The 20,284-nt window shown below is 37.0% G+C and overlaps 1 protein-coding gene and 1 pseudogene across 9 annotated transcripts in view; both read right to left on the minus strand.

Moving 5' to 3' along the window:
• Nucleotides 1-5,303, minus strand: part of LOC129392206 (tigger transposable element-derived protein 1-like) — a 7,881-nt pseudogene extending 2,578 nt beyond the window's left edge.
• The window catches only part of DZIP3 (DAZ interacting zinc finger protein 3), a 108,893-nt gene that overhangs the window by 39,547 nt on the left and 49,062 nt on the right, over nt 1-20,284 (minus strand). For 8 of the 9 annotated variants that reach the window (XR_003681147.2, XM_028493641.2, XM_028493649.1 and 5 more), the window contains 5 exons: nt 17,354-17,430; nt 15,105-15,722; nt 13,211-13,243; nt 11,965-12,134; nt 11,138-11,182 (listed from right to left, as the gene is read on the minus strand). Coding sequence is in view for 8 of the 9 variants with exons in the window: in XM_028493641.2 (XP_028349442.1) it covers nt 11,138-11,182; nt 11,965-12,134; nt 13,211-13,243; nt 15,105-15,722; nt 17,354-17,430 (943 nt within the window). In the remaining variant the exon portion in view is untranslated. The remainder of the gene's footprint in view (nt 1-11,137; nt 11,183-11,964; nt 12,135-13,210; nt 13,244-15,104; nt 15,723-17,353; nt 17,431-20,284) is intronic. The other variant, XM_028493667.1, reaches the window with a different exon arrangement.

A 20,284-nucleotide genomic window follows, 5' to 3' on the forward strand; every position in this document is an offset into this window, starting at 1 on the left:
ATTTCTGTTTTTGTGCCAGTACCATACTGTCTTCATTACTGTAGCTTTGTAGTATAGCCTGAAGCCAGGGAGCCTGATTCCTCCAGCTCTGTTTTTCTTTCTCAAGATTGCTTTGGCTATTCGGGGTCTTTTGTGTTTCCATACAAATTTTAAGATTTTTTGTTCTAGTTCTGTGAAAAATGCCATTGGGAGATTGATAGGGAGTGTACTGAATCTGTAGATTGCTTTGGGTAGTATAGTCATTTTCACAATGTTCATTCTTCCAATCCAAGAACATGGTTAACTCTAATAGGTTACTGGTGACATCTTTAGGATTCTCTATGTATAGTATCATGTCATCTGCAAATAGTGACAGCTTTACTTCTTCTTTTCTGATTTGGATTCCTTTTATTTCTTTTTTATCTCCGAATGCTGTGGCTAAAACTTCCAAAACTATGTTGAATAATACTGGTGCGAGTGGCAACCTTGTCTTGTTCCTGATTTTAGTGGAAATGGTTTCAGTTTTGCACCATTGAGAACTGTGGCTGTGGGTTGGCTGTGATGTTGGCTGTGGGTTTGTCATATATGGCCTTTATTATGTTGAGGTAAGTTCCCTCTATGCCTACTTTCTGGAGGGTTTTTATCATAAATGGATGTTAAATTTTGTTGAAAGCTTTTTCTACATCTGTTGAGATGATCATATGGTTTTTATCCTTCAATTTGTTAATATGGTGTATCAAACTGATTGACTTGCAAATATTGAAGAATCCTTGCTTTCCTGGAATAAACCCCACTTGATTATGGTGTATGAAACTTTTAATGAGCTGCTGGACTCTGTTTGCTAGTATTTTGTTGAGGATTTTTCTATGTTCATCAGTGATATTGGCCTGTAGTTTTCTTTCTTTGTGACATCTTTGTCTGGTTTCAGGGTGATGGTGGCCTCGTAGAATGAGTTTGGGAGTGTTCCTCCCTCTGCTATATTTTGGAAGAGTTTGAGAAGTATAGGTGTTAGCTCTTCTCTAAATGTTTGATAGAATTGGCCTGTGAAGCCATCTGGTCCTGGGCTTTTGCTTGTTGTAAGATTTTTTTAAATTAATTAATTAATTTATTATTATTATTATTTTTTGCAGTACACGGGCCTCTCACTGTTGTGGCCTCTCCCGTTGCGGAGCACAGGCTCCGGATGCGCAGGCTCAGCGGCCATGGCTCACGGGCCCAGCCGCTCCGCAGCATGTGGGATCCTCCCGGACCAGGGAACAAACCTGTGTCCCCTGCATTGGCAGGTGGACTCTCAACCACTGCGCCACCAGGGAAGACTTGTTGTAAGATTTTGAATCACAGTTTCAATTTCAGTGCTTGTGATTGGTCTGTTTATATTTTCTATTTCTTCCTGATTCAGTCTCGGAAGGTTGTGCTTTTCTAAGAATTTGTCCATTTCTTCCAGGTTGTCCATTTTGTTGGTATATAGTTGCTTGTAGTAATCTCTCATGATGCTTTATATTTCTGCAGTGTCCATTGTTACTTCTACTTTTTCATTTCTAATTCTGTTGATTTAAGTCTTCCTTTTTTTCTTGATGAGTCTGGCTAATGGTTTATCAATTGTGTTTATCTTCTCAAAGAAGCAGCTTTTAGTTTTACTGATCTTTGCTATCATTTCCATCATTTCTTTTTCACTTATTTCTGATCTGATCTTTATGATTTCTTTCCTTCTGCTAACTTTGGGATTTTTTGTTCTTCTTTCTCTAATTGCTTTAGGTGTAAGGTTAGGTTGTTTGTGATTTTTCTTGTTTCTTGAGGTAGGACTGTATTGCTATAAACTTCCCTCTTAGAACTGCTTTTGCTTTATCCCATAGGTTTTGGGCCATCGTGTTTTCATTGTCATTTGTTTCTAGGTATTTTTTAATTTCCTCTTTGATTTCTTCAGTGATCTCTTGGTTATTTATTAATGGATTGTTTAGCCTCCATGTGTTTGTGCTTTTCTACGTTTTTCTCTCTGTAATTTATTTCTAATCTCATAGTGTTGTGGTCAGAAAAGATGCTTTGATGTGATCTCAATTTTCTTAAATTTACCAAGGCCTGATTTGTTACCCAAGATGTAATCTATCCTGGAGTATGTTCATGTGCACTTGTGAAGAAAGCATAATTTGCTGTTTTCGGATGGAATGTCCTATAAATATCCATTAAATCTATCTGGTCTATTGTATCATTTAAAGATTGTGTTTCCTTGTTATTTTTCTGTCTGGATGATCTGTCCATTGGTGTGAGGTGTTAAAGTCCCCCACTATTATTGTGTTACTGTCAATTTCCCCTTTTAGAGCTGTTAGTATTTGCCTTATGTATTGAGGTGCTCCTAAGTTGGGTGCATATATATTTATAATTGTTATACCTTCTTTTTGGATTGATCCCTTGATCATTATGTAGTGTCCTTCCTTCCTTGTCTCTTATAACATTCTTTATTTTAAAGTCTATTTTATCTGATACGAGTATTGCTACTCCAGCTTTCTTTTGATTTCCATTTGCATGGAACATCTTTTTCCATCCTCTCACCTTCAATCTGTATGTGTCCTAGGTCTGAAGTGGGTCTCTTGTAGACAGCACATAGATGGGTCTTGTTTTTGTATCCATTCAGCGAGTCTGTGTCTTTTGGTTGGAGCATTTAATCCATTCACGTTTAAGGTAATTATTGATATGTATGCTCCTATTACCATTTTCTTAATTGTTTTGGGTTTGTTTTTGTAGGTCCTTTTCTTCTCTAGTGTCTCCCACTTAGAGAAGTTCCTTTAGCATTTGTTGTAGAGCTGGTTTGGTGGTGCTGAATTCTCTTAGCTTTTGCTTGTCTGCGAAGCTTTTGATTTCTCTGTCAAGTCTGAATGAGATCCTTGCTGGATAGACTAATCTTGGTTGCAGCTTCTTCCCTTTCATCACTTTAAATATATTGTGCCACTCCCTTCTGGCTTGTAGTTTCTGCTGAGAAATCAGCTGTTAACCTTACAGGAGTTCCCTTGTATGTTATTTGTCATTTTTCCCTTGTTGCCTTTAATAACTTTTCTTTGTCTTTAATTTTTGTCAATATGATTACTATGTGTCTCGGCAGGTTTCTCCTTGGGTTTATCCTGCCTGCGACTTTCTGCGTTTCCTGGACTTGGGTGGCTATTTTGTTTCCCATGTTAGGGAAGTTTTTGACTATAATCTCTTCAAATATTTTCTCAGGTCCTTTCTCTCTCTCTTCTCCTTCTGGGACCCCTATATTGCGAATGTGGATAGGTTTAATGTTGTCCCAGAGGTCTCTTAGGCTGTCTTCATTTCTTTTCATTCATTTTTCTTTATTCTCTTCTGTGGCAGTGAATTCCTCCATTCTGTCTTCCAGGTCACTTATCTGTTCTGCCTCATTTATTCTGCTACTGATTCGTTCTAGTGTATTTTTTCATTTCAGTTATTGTATTGTTCACGTCTGTTTGTTTGTTCTTTAATTCTTCTAGGTGTATTTTTAAAATTCTGGGGTTTTATCCTGTTCCTTCATCTGGTACATAGCCCTCTGCCTTTTCATTTTGTCTGTCTTTCTGTGAATGTGGTTTTCGTTCCACAGGATGCAGGACTGTAGTTCTTCTTGCTTCTGCTGTCTGCCCTCTGGTGGATGTGGCTATCTAAGAGGCTTGTGCAAGCTTCCTGATGGGAGGGACTGCTGGTGGGTAGAGCTGGGTGTTGCTGTGGTGGGCTGAGCTCAGTAAACTTTAATCTGCTTGTCTGCTGCTGGGTGGGGCTGAATTCCCTCCCTGTTGGTTGTTTGGCCTGAGGCAACGCAGCACTGGAGGCTACAGGCTCTTTGGTGGGGCTAATGGTGTACTCCAGGAGGGCTCATGCCAAGGAGTACCTTCCAGAACTTCTGCTGCCAGTGTCCTTGTCTCCATGGTGAGCCACAGCCATCCCCCGCCTCTGCAGAAGTCCCTCCAACAGTAGCAGGTAGGTCTAGTTCAGCCTCCTATGGGGTCACTGCTCCTGCCCCCCGAGTCCTTATGCACACACTACTTTGTGCGTGCCCTCCAAGAGTGGAGTCTCTGTTTCCCCTAGTCCTGTCAAAATCCTGCAGTCAAATCCCGCTAGCCTTCAAAGTCTGATTCTTTGCGATTTCCTCCTCCCACTGCCAAATCCCCAGGTTGGGAAGCCTGACGTGGTGCTCGGAACCTTCACTCCAGTGGGTGGACTTCTGTGGTATAATTGTTCTCCAGTTTGTGAGTCACCTACCCAGCGGTTATGGGATTTGATTTTATTGTGATTGCACCCTTCCTACCGTCTCATTGCAGCTTCTCCTTTGTCTTTGGATGTGGGGTATCTTTTTTGGTGAGTTCTAGTTCTTCCTGTCGATGATTGTTCAGCAGTTAGTTGTGATTCTGGTGCTCTTGAAAGAGGGAGTGAGCACACGTGCTTGCAGTCCGCCATCTTGAACCCACATCCAGAAATCTTTCTTTCTGAGCAGTAGGTCTCAACAGTAGGCTTAATATATTTAGTAAACCATGTTGTAAACAGATGTGTTGTCATCCAGGCATTGTTGTTCCATTTCGGGAGTACAGACAGAGTTGATTTAGCATAATTCTTAAGGACCCTAGGATTTTCAGAATGGCAAATGAGCACTGGCTTCAACTTAAAATCACTAGCTGCATTATTCCCTAACAAGAGAGTCAGCCTGTGTATTGGAGTTTTGAAGCCAGGTATTACTTCTCCTCTTTAGCTATGAAAGCCCTAGATGGCATCTTCTTCCAATAGAAGGCTGTTTTGTCTACATTGAAAAACCTGTTGTTTAGTATAGTCACCTTCATTAATTATCTTAGCTAGATCTTCTGGATAACTTGCTACAGCTTCTGCAGCAGCGCTTGTTGCTTCACCTTGTACTCTGAAGTTATGGAGATGGCTTCTTTCCTTAAACCTCATGAACCAACCTCTGCTGGCTTCAAATGTTTCTTCTGCAGCTTCCTCACCTTTTTCAGCCTTTACAGAATTGAAGAGAGTTATGGCCTTGTTCTAGATTAGGCTTTGGCTGAAGGCAATGTTGTGGCTGGTTTAATCTTCTATCCAGAATACTGAAATTTTCTCCTTATCAGCAATAAGGCTGTTTCACTTCCTTACCATTCCTGTGTTCACTGGAGTAGCTCTTTAATTTACTTCAAGAACTTTTCCTTTGCATTCACAACTTGGCTAACTGTTTGGCACAAGAGACCTAGCTTTTGGCCTATCCCAGCTTTCAACATAACTTCCTCTCTAAGGTTAATCATTTCTAGCTTGTGATTAAAAGTGAGAGACCTGCAACTCTTCCTTTCATTTGAACACTTAGAGGCCTTTGTAGGGTTATTAATTGGTCTTTTTCAATATTGTTGCATCTCAGGAAATAAGAAAACCCAAGGAGAGGGAGAGAGATGAGGGAACGGCTGGTCGGTGGAGCAGTCAGAATACACACATTTATCTTTTAAGGTGGCCATCTTGTATGGGCATGGTTTGTGGCAACCCAAAATATATAAATTACAATAGTAACACCAAAGATCACTGATCACTTCAAGTGGGATTTATCCCAGGGATGCAAAGATGGTTCACTATCCACAAATCAATCTATGTGATATACCACATTAATAAACTGAAGAATAAAAATCATATGATCATCCCAATAGATGTAGAGAAAGCTTTTGAGAAAACTCAACATCCATTTATGATAATATTTCTCCACAAAGTAGGTACAGAGGGAATATACCTCAATAAAATAAAGGCCATATATGGTAAGTCCACAGCTAACATCATACTCAATGGTGAAAAGCTGAAAGCATCAGGAACAAGACAATGATGCCCACTCTTGCTAGTTCTATTCAACACAATTTTGGAAGTCCTAGCCACAGACAAGAAAAAGAAAGAAAAATAATCCAAATTGGAAGGGAGGTAGTAAAACTGTTACTGTTTGCAGATGACATGATATTATACATAGAAAACCCTAAAAACACAACTAGAAAACTACTAGAGCTCATCAATGAATTCAGTAAAGTCACAGGATACAAAATTAATATACAGAAATCTGTTGCATTTCTGTACCCTAACAAAGAACTATCAGAGAGAGAAATTGAGAAAACAATCCCATTTACCATTGTATCAAAAAGAATGAAATACCTAGTACTAAATACATGGAGGTAAAAGGCCTGTACTTGGAAAACTAAAGATACTGATGAAAGAAATTGAAGATAACACAAAGTGATGGGTAGATATACCATGTTCACAGCTTGGAAGAATTAATATTGTTAAAATGACCATACTACCCAAAGCAATTCACAGATTCAAAGCAATCCCTATCAAAATACCAATGGCATTTTTCACAGAACTAAAACAAATAATTCTAAAATTTGTATGAAAATTCAAAGACCCTGAATAGCCAAAGCAATCCTGAGAAAGAAAAACAGAGCTGGAGGTATCATGCTCCCTGACTTCAGACTGTACTACAAAGGTACAGTAATCAAAACAGTATGGTACTGGCACAGAAATAGACACAAGGATCAAAGGAATAGAATAGAGAGTCACCCCAGAATAAACCCACACACTTATGGTCAAGTAATCTATGACAAAAGAGGCAAGAATATGCAATGGGGAAAAGACATTCTCTTCAATAAGTAGTGCTGGAACAACTGAACAGCTACATGTAAAAGACTGAAATTAGAACATTTTCTAACCCCATATACAAAAATAAACTCAAAATGGATTAAAGACTTAAATTTAGGACCAGAAACTATAAAACTCCTAGAAAAATACATAGGCAGAGCACTCTTTGACATAAATTGTAACAATATTCTTTTTGGATCTGTGTCCTAAGGCAAAGGGAAGAAAAGCAAAAATTAACAAATAGGACCTAATTAAATTTAAAAGCTTTTGCACAGCAAAGGAAGCCATCAATAAAATGAAAAGATAACCTACTGAATGGGAGAAAATATTTGCAAATGATATGACCAAAACTGGGTTAATATCCAAAACAGACAGTTCATACAACTCAATATTTTAAAAAAACCAAAAAACCCAAACAACCTGATTAAATAATGAGCAGAATACCTGAATAGACATTTTTCTTCAGAAGACATACAGATGGCCAACAGGCACATGAAAAGATGCTCAACATTGCAAATGATCAGAGAAATGCAAATCAAAACCACAATGAGGGACTTCCCTGGTGGCACAGTGGTTAAGAATCTGCCTGCCAATGCAGTGGATATGGGTTCTATCCCTGGTCCAGGAAGATTCCCACATGTCACGGAGCAACTGAGCCCTTGAGCCACAGTTACTACTGAGCTTGTACTCTGGATCCCATGAGCCACAACTACTGAGCCTGTGCATTCCAACTACTGAAGCCTGTGCACCTAGAGCCCGTTCCCCACAGCAGGAGGGGCCGCTGCAGTAAGAAGCCCATGCACAGCAACAAGGAGTGGCCCCCACTTGCCACAACTGGAGAAAGCCCGTGCACAGCAACGAAGACCCAACACGGCCCAAAAAATAAAATGAAAAAAAAAAAAAAAGAAACAAACAAACAAACAAAAAAACCCACAATGAGATATCACCTCACATGTGTCAAAATGGCTATAATCAAAAAGACCACAAATAACAAATGTCAGCAAGGATGTGGAGAAAAGGAACACTGTACACCTTTGGTAGGAATGGAAATCGGTGCAGCCACTATGGAAAACAGTATGGAGGGTCCTCAAGAAACCAAAAATACAACTACCACATGATCCAGCAATTCCACTCCTGAGTGTACAGCCAAAGAAAATAAAAACACTAATTTGAAAAGATACATGCACCACAATGTTCATAGAAGCATTATTTATGATAGCCAAGATATGGAAGCAACCTAAGTGTCCATCAACAGATGAATGGGTAAAGAAAATATGGTATATATACACAATGGAATACTACTCAGCCATAAAAAAGAATGAAATTTTACCATTTGCAACAACATGGATGGACCTAGAGAGTATTATGATTAGTGAAATAAGTCAGACAGAGAAAGACAAATGCTATATGGTATCACTTATATTTGGAATCTAAAAAATAAAACAAATGAATAAATATAACAAAACAGAAACAGACTCAAAGATATAGAGGACAAACTAGTAGTTACCAATGGGAAGAGGGAAGCGGGGAGGGACATTATAGGGGTAGAGGATTAAGATGTACTAAATACTATGTATAAAATAAATAAACTAAAAAGATATATTGTACAGCACAGGGAATATAGCCAATATTTTATAATAACTTTGAATGGAGTATAATCAATAAAAATTTTCAATCACTATGTTGTATACTCAAAATTAATATAATATTGTAAATCAACTATACCTAAAAAAAAGATCACTGATCACAGATCACCATGATAAAATAATAATAATGAAAAAGTTTGAAATGTTGTTGAGAATTACCAAAATGCGACACAGAAACACAGAGTGAGCAAATGCTGTTGGGAAAATGGTGCCAATAGGCTTGCTTGATGCTGGGTTGCCACAAACCTTCAATTTGTAAAAAATACAGTATCTGCAAAGTGCAATAAAGCAAAGTGCAATAAAATGAGGTTAGTCTGTACCTTTTTTTTGTATAAGCAAAAATCCTCTTCAGATTTCTTTTGGTTAGCACAAACAGATACTAACGCAGGTCTTTCATAAAAAATGAAGTGGCGTAAAGTGAATTTCGAAAAGTGGGAGATACCTGTATTTTTAAAACTCCTTTTAAGCTCTTTCCAGGACAACTTCATGCCTGTCTTACATGCATCTCAGCAACTTCCCTTTAGAGGTGACACCCACTTTGAAGAGCTTGATTTATTTCCTGCCATATTTCTTTTTTCCCCAAGGCTTCAATCACAAAGCATTCTATTCTTCTGCTATCTGATTTACCTTCCTTTTCTATTCCTAACCCTCAGTCCCTCTGAGTAGGGAATGGAATTGGGAAGAAAGAACTAATGAACTCTTAAAAGAGTTATTGACACCTCTATACATACTAGCTAGAAGAGGTAGAAGTTATCTTATTGTCCCCTCTATTTGCTACACAAATTTTACTTTTTCGTCATCTTCATCCAGAGAATCCCTGATAGGTGTTTTTAGGACCTCAACTATTGTTAGGTAGACATGCTGAAAATAAAATAATTAAGAGAGGACATAATTTCACACATAAGAACTTTATAGTCACTCTGTATAACACAAACTTCTATATGCTAGAATTTTTCATGAGAATTCTTGATAAGAGAATTTGATTGACTCAGCTTTTTATAATTGGTTGCTTACATTATACTAGACAATTCTTTGCTTCTATAACAGTAATTGAGTATATGACTAGGACTATTGTATATGAAATAGTCATATGAAAAATTTTCAGCATTTTTTAGGTTTATACTTCAAAATTTCGATAAAAGATATAAGATACAAGACCTCTCTTCTGATGCTGAAATTTTATCTTGATAAAATTAGTTTATTTTCAAAGTATCTCAATTTTTTTAATAAAATAAATTGGAAGTAAACTTAGGATGTTTAAAAAAATTCCTAGATAGTTTCTGACTTTAATAAGAAATTTTTAATATTACTAATATATAAATTTTAAGTAGCATTTACATTGTTTCTGCTTACGTTTATTCCCTGTTTAATTTCAATTTGACATAGAAGTGGGGCTTTCCATTTAGCTAAAATTGAGAATCCAAGTATTACCATACTTTAATCTTTTGGAAGTAAGGAAGAGACAGACACACTGTAACCCTTGGAGCTTCGATTTGTGGTCTAATAGCTGTAGATTTACTTGGTCAGCCTTATGCAGTATTAGACCTGGGACTTACCAATGCTTTGGCAAAAATAAAAAATAGCAGCTAAACTAATGAATCAGGTTGTGTTTTATTATATATGAATGGTCTAAAAGAAAAAATATTCGTACTCATGTCTTTTAAAAACAAAATTTATTTTAAAAAATTAATTTTCAAAATAACTTTTGATAAATATGAAAATGATATTATTTTACTGATCAGAGTATAAAATAATCTTTATTTTGTTCTGTACCTCAGTAAGTATTTTGTAAATTTACTTTCATTGTGTAAAATTTCATTTATGACTAAAGTTTGTGTATACTTCCAAATGACTAATAACATGAACTTATCAGATTGTAGTTGGGCAAATATTCTCACTCAGTTTATAATATAATCTAGACTTTAAATATATGTTTCAAGCCAGAAAATAACATATTTTTCACAGTAAAGTTTACATAGCATAGCGGTTAGCTATACGCTTAATAAAAAAATTATCTTGAGTCCAAATCCATAGGAATGTACAACAAAAAGAGTGAACCAAAATGTAAAGTATGGACTTTGGATAATTATGATATGTCAATTTAGGTCCCTCAATTGTAACAAATGTACCACTCTGCTGGGGAATGTTGGCTGAAGAGGCTGTGCATGTGTCGGGGCAGGAGGTATATGGGAAATCTCTGTATCTTCCCCTCAATTTTGCTCTAAACCAAAAAAATTGCTCTAAAATAATAAAGTCTTAACTTTAAAGAATTAAGCCAATAAAAAAATACTCCTTGACTTTCTCTTGTAATTTTTCAAGCTATTAAGAGACTTCTTGCTAAAACTGCGCTACAGATCATAACTTGTTCATTTTACAACTCTCAAATAACAGGAAGAGGCATAAAGAAGCTTCTTGGATTTGTACCATTTTTGTACATTACTGCATTGTTGGCAGAGTCTTAGACATAAAGGAGAAAATCAAGATTTCTTAGGTTTTGAAAAATGCTTCTGAAATTATCTGTAAAAATATGAAACGAAGCTGTGTTTAAAACAGAGTAGGCATTTTTTAAAATGAGAGTCGTACACAGAAATTAGTGAAATTTCCAAGTGACTAATTCAGTTTCTTTACTTATATATTTAAATGTGTAAATTATGATTTAGGGAAGTAAAGTAGGGCATACTGTAAGTTTAAATCATTTTCAGAATCTAACATACATAGACTTCTCTATAATCATATATTCAATAAGCTATGAACATTTATAAGTCATTTGTGCTACATGTCTACTTGGACTAATTTTAAGTTCTAACTAATAGTAAAACCATGTATTAAACCTAAGTGTTCATAATCAGACATTCCTCTATTATAATGCTAATATAGCCTCTTACCTTTTTATTCTTGGTCTTTTTCTTTTTCTTTGGTTTGCTCTTAACCTGATAGGTAAGAAATAAATCATTTATTTAATATGCAATTCAAACTGCACAATGGATTATTTTACAAAATGTATTTCCTCTAACCACTGGGATCTTTTATCTTCTAATATAGATCATACTTTCCTTCTAGATTCTATGGAAAATTATTTTCATCTTAATTTTAATCTCAGTCTTCTGCTTGAGAAATCACTGATGTATAAAGGAACAACATATAATGTCAACAAGTAGGCTACTGAAAAGAGCTCAGGGTCCTCACTTGCACACGTGCATGCATGACTAACAGAGGAGGAAGGCACCTTAAAAAAAAATCAACATGTTCAGATCCATTAGATGAAAAAATAAGCCTAGGAAGAATTTAGTGACTACATAGTATCTGTTACCACTTATCTGTAAAGAAATACATCCTGGATGGTTTTAATTCTACCTCTGTGTAAATAGCATTGAAATATCCCTGTTTTCTCTTCCTTTCTCTCTCCTTCTATTACCCACTATGCTTTCTTCTACTTTCGGTTAACCTCCCACATCCATGCTACCACTCAGGATGAAGAAACATGTGCCAGGCACATAATAAGTGTTCAATAAATGCTGCCAAAATATATGGCTAAGGCAGGAAAGATTATGGAAGAAAGTATTGGGAGAAGAACCATTCCAATTCAAGCTCTGTGTAAACACTATGATAAGTATAAACTAAGATTGTCTAGGAGGCTTTAAGAATAGCACATGCAACAAACTAAAAGCCTTGATTAAGTTCTTCTAATTCAAATATTAATGAGCACTTATACTTCCTGGAGATCTTTAATAGATTCTGTTGAAGATTCACTGGGTATCGATGCCCCATCTTTATTCATTTCTGCTAACTGTATTTCAGGGATTGATTTCACATTTATATTGTACTCCATAAGAGGTGGACTTAGTTCTTCCTCTTCATTTTGTAACTCTTCTATTTCAATACCTAAATATTAAAACCAAAACACTCAAAGTCTGGATGCATATAATTTTAGCCTCTTATCACTATTTTAAATATATTTACTCCCCCCATAACACCACCCCAGAAATAGAAGACATCTTACTCTGTTCAAATACTAAATGAAAATAAAATGCCCATTTATCAATGATCAAATAACAGGTACATATACTAGCCTGAAACCAATCAATATAAACTCAAATGCTAAGATACTTGACTGTTATCTTAAGCAGACTATAGATATAATGTAGAACTTAAGTCAATTCTAAATACTAAGTTTTTGAGTATCCTGACATTGACCTTATTAAATATTGCAACTAGTATTATTTAAGGGCATAAGTCTGAAACATAAAGAAGAGAAGGAAAAGCTAGATGTATTTTTTCCCCTTTTTTCTTCTTTTTTATAATCAAAGGTTATTAAAGGGTATCAGCCCCCAATTATGTGACTTCTTTGATACCATGATCCTTGATACTGCTCCAGAGATTCAATATCTAAACTTGTGGACTTCATTTGACTGGTCACAGATGGTCCAAACAAAACCCATTGTGTTACTTTCTTAAGTATAATTTTATTCCAAACAAAACCCATGGTGTTATTTTCTTAAGTATAATTTTAATTGCAGAATTTGAATTCCATTTTAAAAAAACCAACAGTACATAAATGGAAATAAAAAAATTAGCAACTCACCACCTGGAAGAAAAGTATATAGCTTAACAATGGATAGTTAACCAGATAAAAGTTATATAAGCTAAACAGTAGCGTATATGAGCAGGTAGAGCAAGCAGGTAGGCATTTTTGCCTGTTGAAGTGCCCTGCGTGTCAAAAGTTAAAATACTCTGTTATAGGGTAAACCCTAGGGCATGTGCACTAAGACAAAGGCAGAATAAAGGCTCATACTAGATTCAGCTGACCAGTAGTAATCCGACCATATAATTTTCCGAGCTTATAACAAACAATTACAGCTTATCATACAGTTTATCTGACCGAGTAAAAATCTATAGGTGCCCCTTAGCTATCCTGGGTTGAAAGGTCACTTAGGCATTTGGTTTTTAAACATACTTACGTTGACTGCCCGTTATTGACTGTAGAGCAATTCCTATGATACATAAAGAAAAAATTTAGATATATAATTGCAAATGTAACCAACAAATATCAGACTGAGACTAAGAAAAACCAGAAGATTTTTTACACTGCACCAATAAATATTATAACTAAAAATAACCAGCTTCACTCACAAATCCAGTTTAAACAAGGCATAATTATATTATAACATAAAGGTTATAAACCCGTTTAGCGAAAGAAAGGTTTAAAAAAAAAAGATAGTTCATAATAGATAATGCCTAGAACACAAGCACTTTAAGCCAAGAAGCAAATTTTTACAGTTTACAGTCTAAGGTCATGAAGTAATAGTCAATTATGAAGCAAACCTCCATTGAAAGTTTGAGCCTTTTTTTTTAGCAAAATCCTGATAAGCAGTCTCTCTCCTTGCCCATTAATATTTATTAAGCACCTATAATATATCAGACTGTATTAGGCTCTAGAGTTTGAATGGTGAGAAAAAAGATAACCGTCATAGAGATTTAGTGGGGACAATGGATATTAATCAAACAATCAGATACACAAATGAAAACCAAACTGTAATAACTACTAGGGAAGACATATAAGATACTAGGAAAGACTTTATTAAAGGGACTTGAGCAATAAGCTCATCAGACTTTCAGAGTGAAACTGAAATACCTTGAATTTATTGCTCAACTCTATTTCCCAAATATTTTTATACTCATAAGTTTTTGTCATTCAAAATCTTAATAGAGTAAATGTAAAAAAGAAAAGCCTCTAATTTATAAGCCAATTTACAAGTAAAGGGTGTTTGCCTGACTTTCTTATAGCATCAAACTCAGCATTCTCTTCTTTTATGTTCAAAGAAAGCTCTTAAAGGTTAAGTAGGAAAACACAATGGAATCCCAGAGCCTTAGCAAAAGGAGAGGGATTGGGACCTAGCAATTATAGTTGAAGAAAATCTGGACCATGTCAACAATTACTAGAAACTTGGAAAGTTATACGTTTAAATAGCATCAGTGTGATCATCAGTTGCTCACCGGTAGTATGACTAATAACTTGGGACCAGAAAAATTCACCTAGAATAACACAGCAAGGGTTTCAGTGATGCTGACATGGCTTCAACTCCACTTTCCACCATGACAGCTGAGAAGCTATCCTGGTATGTGGGGAGGAGGTCTGAAGTCTTCCCCATAACAACAAATAATGTTTGGGAATGGCCACCGCCAACCTTAGACAACCTTAGACCTTGCATAAATGTTATCCGATTTTTAAAATTACCTATGACCAAACTTTTAAATGAAAGTCAAGGTTCTGATAGAAAGGAGAAACATACACTCATGGTGTCTAAAAGGGCATTCTTGAAATACTCAGTACCTGTATTTCATGGTTTTAGGCATCCTTAATTTTGTAGAAGTGATAAAACTCCTCTACTTAAAAATATTCAACAATTCCTTTTTGAAAACATAAATTCCTCAACATGGCAAGAGAAATCAAATCCTCTTGAATGTATTCTATGAACCCTCCCCTACTTTAATCTCAGTATTGCCAAACTTTTTAGTTCCTTGTACTATAATGTATTTTTATGTTTCTATACCTTTGCTCTTGTTTCCTTCTGAAACATCCTTCTCCATCTTCTTCACTTGGCTAACTTTTACATGTCATTTAAGAACTCCTTAGATATTCTATCTCCAGAAAGCCTTTTTGGATTCTCTTAGGCTAGAATTTCCCATGGTATTCTGGAAACATCTCTAGCACGGTAATTTCTATTGGCTTCTTGATGAGGATATTCTCTCAAGAATGTGAGCTCACTGAATCTCCTACCCTTAGCACTGTACCTGGCACATAGCAGACACTCAGTGAAGGTTTACTGGCTTAAGTAAATAATTATTTTGTACCTTGTTGATAGCAGGATAACATCCTCTGAATGATTTCTGGTACTGGTATGCCTAGGTAGATGGACAGCTGATGGTAATCAAGGGAGATATTCTCAATAGGATTCTCCTTCACTTTGTCAATATCTTCTTGCTTCATCCCAAGGCGCAGAAGAATATCTGAAACTTTTTTCCAAATTGAATTGAACTGTGACTCAGTGAGACCATTCATCAAAATCTCACTAAGGAGGATATCCCTGTATTTGCACAGCCTCAGGATGTCTGCAGACTTAGAGAGATCAGAAGATGGTGGTTCCAAATTCCAGCCTTTTTTGGGTGCAGGGAACACATTCAAATGTTTTATGAGAGCTAATAGGAGGTATAAGTCAAACTGTTTGGACTGTGGCAGCTCCTTGTTTGGGGGATAAAGCAGATGCCATGCTCCACCCAAAGGGTGATTGGTCCAAAGATGGTTGTAGTAGGGTTCCAGTACATTCTTGTGTATAAGAAGCTCTTTTTTCAAAAGAGGGGGTGGCATAGCCTCATCAAATATTTGCCGAACAATGTCAGTACCAGAAACAATAATTATATGAAGCAGATGATAGAAATAATTATAGTCAAGTTTGAAGATAGGCATTTCATCTGAAAATGAATTTTGAGAAGTCAAAAGATTCCACATTAATGCTCTTTTTTCTATGTGATTTCTTGCATTACATCCTAAGCTCCTGTAGGACAGGTACTATTCCAAAAGAATGAAGTACAGTACAGTGCTTTGTCACAGCCAGTGCTCAATAAGCATGCTGCTATCTGTCTAGCTGTCAAAAAATCAAAACAAAAACAGTATGTTCCAAGCAAAAGTAATCACAAAAACTAATCACTATAGAAGGCTTTCAACCATCCAGGGTTTTGTTCAAATAAATGAGCTTTGGCCACCAAATGGCATAAAAGTATTAAGCCTTTGAAAATTCTGAAGACTGTCAAGAATGGTAACTGCCAGTGTTTAGTTATACTTTACTTAGGCAATTATATTTTATCTTAATCAGCATTGTCCAGTAAAACTTTTTGTGATGAAAATATTTTAGATTTTCACTGTCCACTAGCCACTGAACAATGGAAATGCTGCTTGTCTGACAAAGGAACTGAGTTTGAAACTTTATCTAATTTTAATGAGTTTAAACAGCCACATATGGCTAGAGACTACTGTATTAGACAATGCAGAACTATAGCAAGAAACATAAAGTGATTTAATGCCTTGCTTCTCAAAGTACAGTCCACTGGCCAGCAGCAGCAGCAGCAGCCACATGGGAGCCTGCTAGAAATACAGAATCTCAGGTCTCACCCCAGAGATACTGAATTGGCACCGACATTTTAACAAAATCACAGATGATTCAAATATATATTAAAGTTTGAGACACACTGACCTTATGAACCTCTTGTTCTTATCCTTTCAAAAAATAAATTAATGATTAAGTAGGTATTTCATCAATGAAATGGAATAAGGCATGAGACTGAACTATTTGAAAATTTTCTGGTTTAGTAGCACTTCCCAAAGAGGAAAGTAGACTGAGGTGAATTAGAAAGTAATAAGAATTTGGTATATGATGGTATATTTTTTAAACTAATAAAATATGTGTTTATTATAAAGTGAAACTTTAAAAGATTTTTAAAGTAATATTCTTGTTTGATATACTTGACATAAATTGGAGGCAAGCAAGGTTACAAAGCAAATGACTCAAGGAGCTTTCTCTGGGCTGCCAAATAAGAAGCTGGCTAGGATCAGGGACATCCATTCTCCCTAGCAAGAAGGAATGCCACCAGACTACTCTTCCATGGGTCCAGGAGCCCTTAAGCTCTCCAAGTGCTGAGCAGCTGGCATTTCCTAGCACACTCCTAAAGAGCTGGCACCTAAGTTTAGACTACTTGGCCTTGAGCCCCAAATGTTCATTCTTTTCATTCCACCCTTTTCACAGGGAATGCAACAAGTGAGGAGTTGGTAGGGAACATCAGCTGAAGCTCAATCTGTGTAGTCACAGCTATGCACCAAACCCAGCAAACCTCTCTACAGATGCAAGGTAATGTGATACCCATACACCTGCTGATCTTTCTGTCCATGAATTCCAGCCTACACCAAGTGATGTTTGTTAGTGTAAACCCAAGCCCAGCGAATGACAAACTCAAAGAAACACACGGTTGTTAATGGCATGATACTGTACAGAGCAAGTCAAAATTTTTAACACAGTTTTCAACAGGAGACATATGAAAGTAAAATATACCTTTTGTACCAAATTTTAAACTGATCTTCGGTCTTATATCAGTATCATCTATTTTCAGAGACATCAACTTTTTATAACTGCAAATGGAAAACAAATTAGGTTACAAAAGTCAGTCAAGATTTCTAGTATCAGCATGGCTAAGTCAGTGAGCATTTTCTTCTCCTCCTTCTGGAAATAATTTAAAAGCAAAGGAGAAAAATAAATAAATAAAAAATACCAACAGTAACAACCCTACATTGCCACTTTCATTAGAATTCGGAGGCAAGTAGAATTGCTAGATTTCATACAGAAAGAATCACATGACTAGCTTATTTGCAAGAAGACTATTTGGTAGTAGGAAAAAAGAAACCTTTGCACTGTAAAAAGGCAGCAAATCTGGAGCTTCTTCCAGACCCTCTTCCACCACAGTATCTTCTTACCAATAACTATTCCAAGAAAACTCAACTCATTTAATGACTAGTGATTAAAAAAGAGAGAAAGAAAGAAACTGGCATAGCATCAATACAAATAATTAGAAAAAAATTGAGGGGAAAAGTAGCAAAATTTATTAAATAGACTAAACACTAAGTAAATACTGCTTTTTTCATCTACTGAAACAGATGAAAAAACTTGTGGCTTGGCTTTGAAATGAACTCTCCCACAGAAAATACAAAAAAAAAAAAAAAAAGGGACAGAGATGTTGGTTTGGTGGTGGTTGTTGTTAACTGATTTTACCTCCAGCACCCGCATAACACTGCTAATCAGCTACTACATTGAAAACACTTTAAACTCTAACAATATAAAGTACTGGCAAAGATACTGAGTAAAAGGAATTCTCCTACACTGAAAGTGGGAGTGTAAATTGATAAAAGCACTGCGGGAAACAGTTCAGCCATACCAATCATGGAGCACATCCTACAGCTTGCATGGGCAAAGGAGCAAATTTCGCACTTCTGCCTAACTCTTAAGCACAGTCTCCAGTCCCACTTCTCTGGGAAATGTGGCTATAGATGGCCAGTCAGTACAGAGCACATACTATGGCCCACTCAGACAGGGAGCAAATTCGAGCTCTCACCCCTCTGGGAAGCATGCCCACATATACCTAGCAACCACGAAGCACATCCTACAGCCCGCCTGGGCAGGGAGTCAAGCCAGTTGCCATACCTAACTATTGAGCATAGCTTCTGGCCCTGGATAATCAGGAAGCCAGAACAGTGACCCTGAGCAGCCTCAGAGCCCAACCTAAGGTACTTTCCCATTGCAGAACCCAGCCTAACACCTAATGCAGTAGCAGAGTCCAGATACAGCCCCGCTGAATGCTACCTATGTAATCACTAAAGCAGGGAGCCCAGCCAGTAACCTGCCCAACATCAGAGGACAGCCTCTGGTCCCATTACACCACGGAATCCAGACAGCAACCCTGACATTTTCTGCCCCACCGAAATGTGGGGTACAGCTGAAGGCCACACCTCACCCAAGAGCAGAGCACAACGAACAACCTATCTGATTGCAAAGCCCATCCTGAGGCCCTGCCCAACTTTGGGGCACAGCCTGTGGCCCTGCCTGATTGCAAAGTACAGCCTGACATCTCATCTGACCATGAAGCCTGGCCTGTGGCCCCACCTGAATGTAGAATCCAGCCACTGTTTCCATCTGCTCAGGAAGCACACCTTGAAGCCCCACCTGACCAGGAATAATTGCAGAGCATGGCTTGCAACCCTGCCCAATCACAGAATCCAACCGGTGACAGCACCCAGTCAGGGAACAAAGCCTGTGAATGTGCCCAACCAGAGGTGATTACAGAACACAGCTAGTAACCCCAGTTGACCACAACATAGCCATCAGCCCGACTTGACCTGGGAGCCCACCTAGCAGCCCCATTTGAACATGGAACCCAGCCACCAGCCCCACCCAACAGCACTCCACCCCCAACCTCAGAGCACAGACTGTGGCTTCACAGAACTAGAAAACCCTATGGGAAGTTCTATTTACCTGTAGATGCTACCAGCTGATTGGTGAAGGTCTTTCCCTGCCAAAACAAACCTGTAAAGTCTGCAAGTGGAGACCATGTACTCAAATGTGCAGATACCAATGCAAGTATACAAAGATCATGAAGAATCAGGTAATATGATGCCACCACAAGAAACTAATAAACTTCCAATAAGTGACCCTAAAGAAATGGAGATCTATAGACAGTGCAAAGAATTCAGAGTAATCCTATTACAGAAGTTCAGTGAACTACAAGAACACACAAACAACTAACTGAAATTAGGAAAACAATGCATGAACAAAATTAAAAGGTCAACAAAGAAATAGAAACCATAAAGAAAAAAAAAACCCCTGAAGTCCTAGAGTTGAAGAATACACTGACTGAACTGAAAAATACAATAGAGAGCTTCAACAACAGACCTGATCAAGCAAAAGAAAAAAATCAGTGAACTCAAAGACAGATCATTTGAAATTACCCAATCAGAGGTGGAAAAAGAACAAAGAATGAAATGAGTAAAGAAAGATTACAGGATGTGTGGGACAACAATAAGAGAAACAATATACTAGTATGGTAATCCCAGAAGGAGAAAAGAAAGAGAAAGGGATGGAAAGAGTGTTTAAAGAAATAATGTCCCTTTCCCAAACTTAAGGTGAGAAATGGACATCCAGATTCACAAGGCTCAAACGACCACAAATGGGTTGAGCCTGAAAAAGACTACATCGAAATGCATTATAATTAAACTGACAAAAGTAAAAGACAAAGAGAGACCTTTGAAAGTAGAGAGAAAAGCAACATTGCCTTGAAATCAGTCTTGGCAATGATTTTTTTAATTTGACATCAAAAGCACATGCAAAAATAAATAAGTGGGACTACATCAAACTAAAAAGCTTCTGCATAGTGAAAGAAACAGTCAACAAAATGAAAAGGCAACCTACAGAAAAGGAGAAAATATCTGCAAATCA

The sequence above is a fragment of the Physeter macrocephalus genome, chromosome 1, assembly GCF_002837175.3.
Source record: "Physeter macrocephalus isolate SW-GA chromosome 1, ASM283717v5, whole genome shotgun sequence".
NCBI classification, from domain to species: domain Eukaryota; kingdom Metazoa; phylum Chordata; class Mammalia; order Artiodactyla; family Physeteridae; genus Physeter; species Physeter macrocephalus.